The sequence below is a fragment of the Pteropus medius genome, unplaced genomic scaffold (assembly GCF_902729225.1).
Source record: "Pteropus medius unplaced genomic scaffold, Ma_sr-lr_union100, whole genome shotgun sequence".
NCBI lineage: Eukaryota > Metazoa > Chordata > Mammalia > Chiroptera > Pteropodidae > Pteropus > Pteropus medius.
Genome location: NW_024349802.1, coordinates 24007351 through 24017601, shown reverse-complemented (window position 1 = coordinate 24017601; position 10251 = coordinate 24007351). Strand labels below are relative to the sequence as shown.

The 10251-nt window shown below is 49.8% G+C and overlaps 1 protein-coding gene across 3 annotated transcripts; it reads right to left on the bottom strand.

The window, feature by feature from the left end:
* Positions 1–3016: 3016 nt before the first annotated feature.
* EOMES (eomesodermin) lies at positions 3017–10014 on the bottom strand. Of its 3 annotated transcripts, none has more exons than XM_039836709.1 (6): positions 7829–8974; positions 6687–6841; positions 5920–6041; positions 5357–5515; positions 5210–5271; positions 3017–4431 (listed from the first exon to the last, which is right to left on the bottom strand). In XM_039836709.1, exons 1-6 carry the CDS (start codon positions 8701–8703, stop codon positions 3693–3695), a joined length of 2112 nt encoding a protein of 703 aa, XP_039692643.1. In that variant the 5' UTR covers positions 8704–8974; the 3' UTR covers positions 3017–3692. The 3 variants fall into 3 exon arrangements, with proteins under 3 accessions (XP_039692643.1, XP_039692645.1, XP_039692644.1); XM_039836711.1 differs by lacking the exon at positions 7829–8974 and adding an exon at positions 9895–10014 and having other exon boundaries at positions 3438–4431; XM_039836710.1 differs by having other exon boundaries at positions 3438–4374; positions 7829–8975.
* Between the last annotated feature and the right edge of the window lie 237 nt (positions 10015–10251).

Genomic DNA, 10251 nt, shown 5'->3' with positions numbered 1-10251 from the left:
GGAATTTTTAAATAACTTGCGCACACACACCATCCTGCTTCCCCGCCTCCCTTGTTCGGTTCAGAGGGAAGTGAGAGACTGCAGAGGGAAGGGAAGACCGTGAGTTTAAAGCTAACCAACGGTCGCTGGAAAGGAAGCCGGTCTGGAGCCTCCACACTCTCAATTGCGGGTTGGGTGATGCGTTGCTGCGGACTCCGGGCGGGCTCCCAACCTCCGCCCTGGTTCACCCACCGAGAGTTGGGCGCGCTAGTCTGCAGCTGCTCCCTCCACCCCATTTCTTTTCTGACTCATCCTGCCTTTCCCAGCGGGCGGGTCTCCACCCCACCACCACCCCCAGGATGGCTACCCAACGTCCCAGCAATTCTCACCTTTAGCACCGATGAGGGGGGAAAATCCTGGGGCTGCGGGGGGCGAACACGTGCCGGGGTGGGGTAAGAGATGGAGAAAGGTCCTGCTCCGAGTTCTCCCCAAAGCAGAAAAGACTTCCAGAGGTTACGGGTGGGCTGCTATTTTTCGTTTGCCCTTTTTTTTTAAACTCTAAAAACCAAAAAGTGGCAATGTAAAGGACACGTGTGGAAAATGGCAAACAGTGCTTCCAGTTCAAGAGTCGGGTCCTTTTTGAACTTCTTTTTCCTCTTTCGTTGCAGTTTATTTACTTGTTTTATTGTATATTTTTGTTTGGGGCAGGAACGGAGGTGGAGCGAACTCTGGCGAACCAGCAGACCCCCAAGTCCGTGTCTCCAAGCTACGCAAGGAACACCGCCTGCGCGGGCGCAAACGCTGCGACCCTGGCGGAGAATGTAAACAAACAGGGCGCCGAGCCCTTGATCTTTATTTAAATAGAGGCTTATTTATCGGTGTCATCCTAGGAGGATTAATTAGATACATCTCTTCACAATTTGGTGTCTGACACTCCATCTTAGGAATGCCTTATCACAAGGTGTTAATTGGGGCCACTCAGCTACTAACGTTTCTATTAAACACTGTGAGGGACTTTTCACAAGTACCAGGTTCTTTTTACTGTACGGTGCAAAAATATACAGGACTCGAAATAGACTGGGGCCAGAGTCGGCTTTATACCGGCGGTGATTAGCAGTTTCGGGCTTTCTAGAGGGCAGAACAGGAGAGAACACCGTTTTGAAATTCCATCGCATCTCCCAATATGCTATAGTTCCTCGGGGAAGGGAAGGGAGGACGCGCTGACCAGGTTCGGGGGGTTAGGAATCCTCTTCTCCGAGTCTGCATCTGTCATCTGGAATATGTATACATTAACCACACTTCAAATCTTTCACTTCCAGCTGCGGTAAAATTCAGGGAGGCTTTGTTTGGCAAAGCGTTTTGAATTGTCTGGGTTGGAGACGCGGAGCTAGAGTCCGAACCCCCAAGGTCACGGCGACGCGAGAACTCGGGCCCGGGAGGGTGGAAGGAATGGGGAACTGGGGAGAGGCGAGGTACAAGCTCCGAGAGGCCTTAATTGGGCGCGGAAGAGGAGGTGGTCCCAGCTGATTGCTCGCCTCCCAGCAGATAATCCTCTTAGCAGCTGCATTTCCGCGCCACACTGTTAGCCGAAAGATCCTCCCGGCCAGACCTTTACCCCGGGAGGGTCAGGAGGGGGCTGGAAAGGTTTGCAAGCTGGGCCAGAAGCTGTCTGCAGATAAGCCTGGCGGGACGTCTGGCAGTGGGACAAAGGGTCCTCCACCCCACTCCTTGGTTTAACTCTTCGGTGAGCTCAGGACGCCGCCAGGGGATAGGGTGGCCTTCGCCCTCCTGGGGAATGAGAGCCAAGTAAACCGAGCTAAAAGCAAAGCGAACCACTCCCGCGCCGCTGTTTGCAGAGGGGAGGTGCGCAGGACTACTGGAATCCTCTTTCGTAGACGCCGCGCGGGCTCGATAGCCGCAGTGTTTCCGAGTTTGGCTGCGGGCAAAGCGCCCGGGCCAGCCGCTACCGAGCGCACTGCATGCGGCGGGCGGGTGCGCGGGAGGCTCTACATATTAGAAAGCCGCAAGTGGGGGCAGAAGCTGAGCTGCGGACCGCCAGCTCCCCGCGGCTCCGCGTACCCCCGGAACTCGTGGGCGCTCAAAGGGCCGCGGGGGTTCCCAAGGAGCCCACATGGGTCCCTGGAATGGTTGGCCCCAAATAAGCCTACGAAAAAGCCCAGAGAACTAAGTGGGTGCGGGCCCCGCGGCCCTGGACTCCAAGGGCTGGGGACAGACGTTTTCCAGGCTTGGATTAGCCTGATGGGCAATCTTGAATCTGGGCAAGCCCCACCCCCCAGCATCAATACCCATTGTCCAGACTTCCCAATGGGGTGAGAAAATAACCCCATTCACCTGCAAGGAAAAAAGAAGATAAACAAAAGCATCCCCACCCCACCCCCCATGACTACCAAGTCCACTTAGATTCTAGAGCCTTCCATGGGGGGAAGGGGTTGGTGGGACACTTCATGCTGGAGAATGGTGCAGGAGGAAGCAAAATAAGATGTTTGAAAGAAAGATTAAACCCCACAATACAGAAGACAAAGCTATGCCTGTTCCCTTAATGAACCACATTTATTAAAAATGACTAAGACTGTACATAAAAATCCAAGATCTCTAAAAAGCATATAGGAGCTGTGGCATCAGGTTTTAGTTTCTTCACACTACCAAGTTGGGTACTGGGGGTGGCGAAGGAAGAGGATGAAAGAGGAGTTTTCCTTAGACACGGTTCAAGTTAGTACAGAGTAGCTGAATACATTCTTAACTATCTAAGAAGTAAACAGAATATTCCAAATATGGTGGGGAGGAGGAGAGAAACTATTCCCCTGCCCTGCAGCTGTTGTCAGGTGATTTGCAAATTCTTTACAAAGCCAAAGCACCAATTTTACATAATCTCAGACACCTATGTAGACTATTTGTACAATATATTCCACATTACAGTGTATCTAAGCACACACAAATGTACACTTAACATTTTTTCTTTACTCCTTTCTTTCTCTCTTCCTTCTTTCCTTTTTTTTTTTTTTTCCCTTTTCTTATCGACTCCCTCCCTTGCCCTCTACTGAGTCCTGTAAGCCACCCCAGCCGAAAGCAGAGGCCTGCAAGTGAGCAATCCTGAACTAGGGCAAACATGGCTTGTTTTGAAAAGCTTGGGGGAAATCAAAGCTAGGTTAAACCAGCACCTTCACAAAAGTTTTTTGCCTCCCAGGCCTAACATCTTTTATCCCTAGCAGATAGGTAGGTAACAGCAAAAAGTCCCCTGTTGAAGCTTAAGGCCTGGCCCTTCTCTTCCAGAAACAAAATACTTTACCACTCTGGGCTTCTATTTGCTTACAGATTTAAAAACAGAAATAAAAACCAAAGCTTTCAACTGAATTTGATAGTGCTCAGCACTCAATCTTCACAGCTCGTTTCTCTGAATGTTTAGTGTCTCCAATAAATAAATCCAGAACATTGAATAATCTTCGAATTTTAAAACACTTTAAAGTCCTCCATTGACTTTATTTTTAAAAGAAAAATAAAACACTAGGCTTGTTTCAGTTACCTGCAGCAATCAAAAAGCTTTGGCACCTTCTTTTAGAGAATTGCACAAAACGGGATGCATCAAGGTGGAAGGCAAACATCTTTTTGGCAACCTAGGCAAAGAAGACAACAAAAAACACCACCAAGTCCATCTGCAAAAAGTTAGCTCATTTTTATGAGGTTAAAATAACTCTTTAGGGAGTTGTGTAAAAAGCATAATACCCCCCCATGCCTTTTGAGGTGTCTTTACTGTACTCTTCAGTGTTAATGTCCTCACACTTTATGGAGGGAGAATTTTCATTACTAGAGGTGCTGGGAGACAGCCGCCTTCGCTTACAAGCACTGGTATATACCCCCGAATCATTGGAATCAAGAGACTTGATGGAAGGGGGCGTCTCTATCCAAGAAGAGCTGATTTCTTCTTTGACTTTCTCCTTGGAGAGTTGATCATCAGAGAACACAGGGGGGCTTGTTCTGGAGGTCCATGGGAGTCCGGCTGCCATCTTCCTCTGATAAGAACCTCGACTTCCCCACCCTGCCATTGTAGAGAAGGCTGGGTCAGGGTAATACCCCAGGGCATGGGATGTCTGGAGGGGTAAGGATTTAATACCATATGGGAGCAAGGTGCTCGAAGTATATTCAGACTCATAGGAACCGATGTCTAGTTTGTTGGTCCCAGGTTGCTGGACAGGCGTGACAAGCCACCGCTGGGGAGGGTTGGCCACCTCTTCGTTCTGTTGGGGTGAAAGGAGGCCGTTGGTCTGTGGCACGGTTCTCTCGCCATTATAATATCGGGCTTGAGGTAAAGTGTTGACAAAGGGCTCCGGGAAGAAGGACTGAACGCCGTACCGACCTCCAGGGACAATCTGATGGGATCTAGGAGAATCCGTGGGAGATGGAGTTAACCTGTCATTTTCTGAAGCGGTGTACATGCTACAATATAAAGAGAAACACTTAAAAAAAAAAAAAACCCTCATGTTGTCCCCAAACAAACCAAATTCCCAGAAATGAAAAAGGCTGGCATACTGGGCTCTGTACTGGGAGTGCTGGTCTGTTGGAGTGGACGGATGAAGGTAGGAGTTGGCACTGGGCTATTTGAGCAGGATAGTTGGCTCGTTGGGGAAAAATTCCAACCACATAAGAAGTTTCCTCTCAGGCATTAGGCATTTAAATTATAGAAAATCCACCTTTGCAAGTCCTAAGATTTGAGGAACTCAGAGCAACTCTCCCTTGTCAGTGTGATGGGAGAAATGCTGGCTGTGGTGTGAGAAATCTCAAATTCAAAATGCATTTGCAGGGCTTTGCTGTTGTTAATGCTGTGAAAATTACATCCCCTTAGTTTCAGTTTTTTCTTATGTTAAAAAAAAAAAAAAAGGAGGGGGAGTAATAATAGCTGTTCCTGAGAGGATAAAAGTTGGTTTAAATGGAAAGGAAGGTATGTAAATACAGATTATGAAAATTTCAAATCTCCTCTAAATGTTAAAAAATAAAACCTCATTTTAAAGCTCTTAACATTTCTTTAGAAATTAAAGAAACCCTTTTGTGAAAATTCTAAAGCAAGATTAGTTAAGGCAAAAAAAAAAAAAGTAATATAAATAGGTAAAAATCTGAAACCTGAAACATCTTCCTAGAATGTGTTCTCAGGAAAGTGTTTGCTTATGTATGTCCTGTTCAAAGATGACATACAAGTATGAATAAAAGCTGTACTTACGAATCGTAGTTGTCCCTGAAGCCTTTTGCAAAAGGGTTATGGTCAATCTTTAGTTGAGTTATCTAGATAGAAGAGAAAAATCGTTGTTGAGTGCTTTATCATACTGAAGCTTGCTTTAGAGAGTCTTGGAACATTTGGGACACTCACATCAGTGTTTTGGTAGGCAGTCACGGCAATGAACTGCGTTTCTGAGAAGGTAAAGGTCTGAGTCTTCGAGGGCTCATTTAAGTCCTCCACACCATCCTCTGTAACTTCGACAATGTGTAATCGTGGTTGGTACTTGTGTAAAGACTGTAGGACTATCATCTGGAAATGGTACAGGAAAAGAGTGGCTAAATCAAAAAAGTCTCTTAGAAGCTCAACAAAAGTAGATTTTGATAAATGACATATTTTTGAATAAGGTTTCTGTTTGCTCCTCACCAACAACTATCTTTTTCTATTGCCATTTTTGAAACTTAAAACATAGCTGGGTATGTGTTTGAGAAATACTCCTTCCTCTTGGTTTCCTAAGTCCCCAAAAGATTTCAGTATGTCTGTTCCTAATAGTCAACTCATTGTTATTGAAATGAAATAAGAAAATGAAAATGAGAAAGGTCAAAAGAAACAGGTGTGCAAACAAGTAACACTGTAAATATAAATACAGTGAGGAATATGGAAACTCGTTAGCAAAGAGATCAATAGCCAGAAGAGACCCCCTCCTGTCACTCTACCTGAGTGTTGTTGTTATTTGCGCCTTTGTTATTGGTGAGTTTTAATTTCCCAAAGGAAATCTCCTGTCTCATCCAGTGGGAACCAGTATTAGGAGACTCTGGGTGGACATACATTTTGTTGCCTAAGAGAAAATGAAACAAAACACAGAACCCAAGCATATAGGGCTGTTTACAAATGGAGGGTAGAGGGTAGGGATGCCTGTTACTTACTGGCAAGGTTTAAGAGCAGGACTTACAGCACAAACCTCCCCAGCTCCAGCTGCTTAAGAAGGCCAGTAGACACCAACTAGATTCCACTGATACCCCCCAATCCCCAGGGCCCGTGCTTCCAGCCTTCCTCTTCAAGGCACTCATCTTAACACTACCTCAAATAAAAAAGAGCCAACGTGAGATGTCTTATGAAGTTCAAATAAAGCCTGAAGGGCAACATCTGATGGAAATGGTTAGATTTTAATGGGTGGGACTCATTGGAAAGGGCTTTCTCAAGTAAAGATTAGAATGCCAGTAGCCCTTGACACCGGGAGAGTTTATAATTCTGTTCTCAAATGTAGGAACTGGGATGAGAGGTGGACTAGAGTTGAATTTTTATATATTGGTAGGCAAGAAATCTGACTTAGCAATTCTCTCCTTCGGTCAATCAACACAAAGAAACTCATGCTAACATCGCTAGATAGATGGGGTGGAGGGAAATGCTAGGTTTACATGTTCGTTGTCTGAGTCAGGGGTTCCCCAGCACTCCTCCCAGCCCGGACCTTCTCTTTCCTCACCCTGCATGTTATTGTCGGCTTTGCCGCAGGTCACCCACTTTCCCCCCTGGAAACGCCAGTGGTTCGGGTCCGCCAGCACTACCTCTACGAATACGTTGTAGTGAGCGGCAGGATTGAGTCCGTTGATGTTGAAGCTCAAGAAAGGAAACATGCGTCTGTGCAAGGGAACAGAACCAGGATAAGCGATTTAATCCGGATGCCCGAGAGCAGGCCCGCACTCGGCCACGCAGAGTCGGAGGACAATATTGAGAAGTCTACAGAATGAAAAGAATACTACCGGTAGACAACGTGGTCCTTACTGTGTAAAATATTTTTGAGTTGGCAACTCTTTGAACATCCCTTTTCGGAAATAATTTCCAAAGCCAGTATTGCCCAAACTCACGCGCTTCTGCGCCCTCCCCGCTCGAGTTCTCGACCATCTTAGATGCTCATTTTCTTTAACGATGTTAAAAAATCATTAATTTTAATACGTACAAGTACCAGAGAACGTTTGTTTTTGTCAAAAAAAGTATTTTTTCCCCAATTCTACTCGTAAAGCTAAATGTCTGCTTTGAGAGCCCCTCTCCCAGCTCCCACCCCTCACTTTTCGAAGAAGTAACCACTGTTAGCAGTTGGATGTGTTACCAGAACTTTCTCATCCCCAAATCCCAGACAGGTCTGGCTCTAGGGCCTAACTAACAACTCGAACCAACCCTCCGATGCCGGCGCTCTGGTCCTCACTCCCAACCTCCGGTGGCGCCCCATGGAGACCCTGGCGCCTAAAACGGCGGGAGCTCATCTACAGCGCTCAGCGGACCAACCCTTGCGCCTCTTCCCATTCGCGATTCCTCGCAGGCAGGCCGGAGCAGCGTGCCGCCGAGCGGGTGGATCTAGTAAATCCAGCTTTGTGGAAAAGCCCCAAATTTCATTTCCACCACCTACTCGTCAGTCCAGGTGAGGGTAACGGGAGGGAGGAAGCAGCCGTAACATTAGCAACCCGCACAAACGGCTTGCGAGCAGATAGGGAAGGACAAAGAATTGGAAGATGCGGCGTCTCCACTAACTGCGCGCAGAAAAACACTCTCCAAGCAAAATGTAACCCCGGCCTTCCCCAGGACCACTCTCCGCCCCCGCGCCCCAGGACCCCTCCGCGCTGCTCTCACCTGCCCTGTTTTGTAATGATCATCTCGGTTTGGTGGCGGTGGAATTTGAGCCACAGAGGCCGGTTGCAAAGGTAGACGTGGGCACGTAAACTGGAACCAGAAACCTCCAAGCTCCCCCATCCTCCGCAAGAACCCGCGGTTGCCGCGCCGGGGTACGGCCCATAGAGCGGAGCCCCCTGGCTGTACTGATAGGCTCCCGGGCCGCCTCCCCCGCCGCCGCTTGCGCCCGAGCCACTGCTAGCGCCGGCTCCCGGGCCGAACTGCGCCCTCCCGGGTGGGCACACGGCCGCGGGGAAGCCGCCGGAGGGCAGCATGGAGCCATAGGGGTAGCGCGCCCCGTTGGGAGCCGGGTACACAGATCCGTGGGGCGCCCCGCTTGCCGCCTGGTACGGAAAGAGTGAGCAGGGCGCGGCCAGCTCGGAGCCCTGAGGCCCGGGGGACTGGAGGTAGTAGCGCTCCGAACTCAGACTGTCCATGGAGTAGCGCGCGGTGGCGGCGGCCGCAGCAGTAGCAGCGTTAGTCGCGGCTGAGGGCAGTTCCTCTTCCCCGCAGGGGGAGCCCTTGCGGCCGTCCGGGGGCCCTGGCTTGGACACTGACGCGGTGCTGGCAAAGGCGTCCCCGGCGTCGGCGTCACTGAGCATGACCGCGGGGGTCCCCGCGCTGGCGGCTGCGGGTTCCCCGCTCCCTGCCTCGCACGAGAGGCTGCCCGAGAACTTCTTGGGCGCTTTGTCTAAGTCCAGCCTCTGAGGCGAGGGTGTCGCGCCGGGGAGATGTCCAGCGGTCCCGCCGCCGCCGCCTCGCGCACTCTCCAGCGGGTAGAAGTGCGCGCCGGGCAGGTTCACCGAACTGACCAAGAGCTGCTCCCCTAACTGCATGCTTTGCAAAGCGCAGACGGCAGTGCTTCCTCTCCTCCCGCGGCCTTATTATAAAGGCAGGATGGGGGAGCCAGCGCCCTCTTCCGAGGGGAAAGTAACTTCCCCTACCTCCGGTGCCGGGGCTACCCACCTGGAGACGCTCGGGCAGCAAAGGCGCACTCGCGCGCCCTAAACCCAGCGTCCTTTCCGCAAGGAAAATGCACTGAGTTTGAAAGGCAGGAGGTGGAAATTGGTCAGGAAGCACCCTCCTTTTCCTTCCCCGTCCTTCTAGCTTCTCTGGACCCTTACCCTGCTCCCACACTCACACCTAGGAAGGAGAGGACTTGGGTCTCTGTTCCCGTCCACCCACCAGGGCTAACCTTTCGGCCCCTCTTGACTGCTAAACTACCGGTCAAGTTGACCACTTGGAAACTTGCAGGCTGTCATTGGCTGCTTTATATATATTTGCTGCCAAGGAGGGGCTTCGCATCCTCACAGCCTCAGGACCCTCTTATTGGCTGATGGAGGTGACACTAATTCAATTAGGCATATACTAATTGGATCAAGTCTCCTGTGACTTTCTTTTCCTTATCCTGATTTTTTTTTTTTTTTTGAGACTCTGTCCTGCTGTGAAAATCAATTCTAGTGTCTGTATTTCGCTGGAGTTTAGGGGAACAGGGTTTGGAGACTCCATAGTGGGGTCTACTCTTGGCACAGAAGTCATCTCAACACTCTGAGAGGGGAATGCGGAGGCGGGACCAGGGTTTAGAGACCCGGAGGAAGAAAGGTTCTGCTGGTCAGCTTGCAGGGAGGCCCCGGTCCCTGAGGGCGGGATCTGGGGATGAGTTAGAAAGAGGCCCAAGCAAAGTCTCTTTACCCGTCAGGGGCTGTAACTTAAGGCAGACTTTTCTCCCGATAGGGGAAGACTCAGAAGAATCACTTTTTGTTTGGTCCCACCCTTTAATTCAGGATTTGTGGAGAGGAACCTCGTGCTCGGCTTTTTGGGATTTGGGGTTGCGGGGAGCACGCTGCTGTCCTTGAGGATCGATGCCTTCAGCTTAAGAATCAAAAGCCCGGGCGGGGTGGGCTACTGGGAACACCCTCATGCCCACGTCAACACGCCTGCTTTTAGGAGGCAATCACTATACTCGCTACGATTTAAAATTCAAGCCGCTCATTTTCCCTTTAATCTCCGATCCTCCCCAACCTTACCTTCAGTTGGTCCTGACACGGAGAAACAAAGGTTCCCCAGCAGCCTCGCGGTTAAGATTCCCTGCGCCCTTCCTCTGCGGCACAGCACAGAAGGTAGAATAATTGGTGAAATAATCAGTTTGTTATTGAATGAAGCCCTTTTGCCCCAGCTGCCTGTTTCTCCCCTGCGTTTCCGCAGACAGTAGAGTCAAGTGTGGTGCCGGCATATTTTATTGTATTATTATTACGGGAGATGGGGCATATTTCGTTGCTGATAAGGAGAAGCCTGAATTTTCTCTGTTAATAAGCAATTACAGACGCGGCTTATAACCGCTGCGGGAGCGCATTTTCCGGCTGAGATGTCGGGACCCTGCTTCC

Bases quoted from the DNA above. Each gene is read 5' to 3' on its own strand.
- EOMES (XM_039836709.1), bottom strand. From the start codon at position 8,703: ATGCAGTTAGGGGAGCAGCTCTTGGTCAGTTCGGTGAACCTGCCCGGC. The intron at 5,272-5,356 runs GTGAGTGTCCCA...TCTTCTATCTAG, and splicing joins CTGCCTACCAAAACACTGAT to ATAACTCAACTAAAGATTGA. The intron at 4,432-5,209 runs GTAAGTACAGCT...TTTATATTGTAG, and splicing joins TTCAGGGACAACTACGATTC to CATGTACACCGCTTCAGAAA.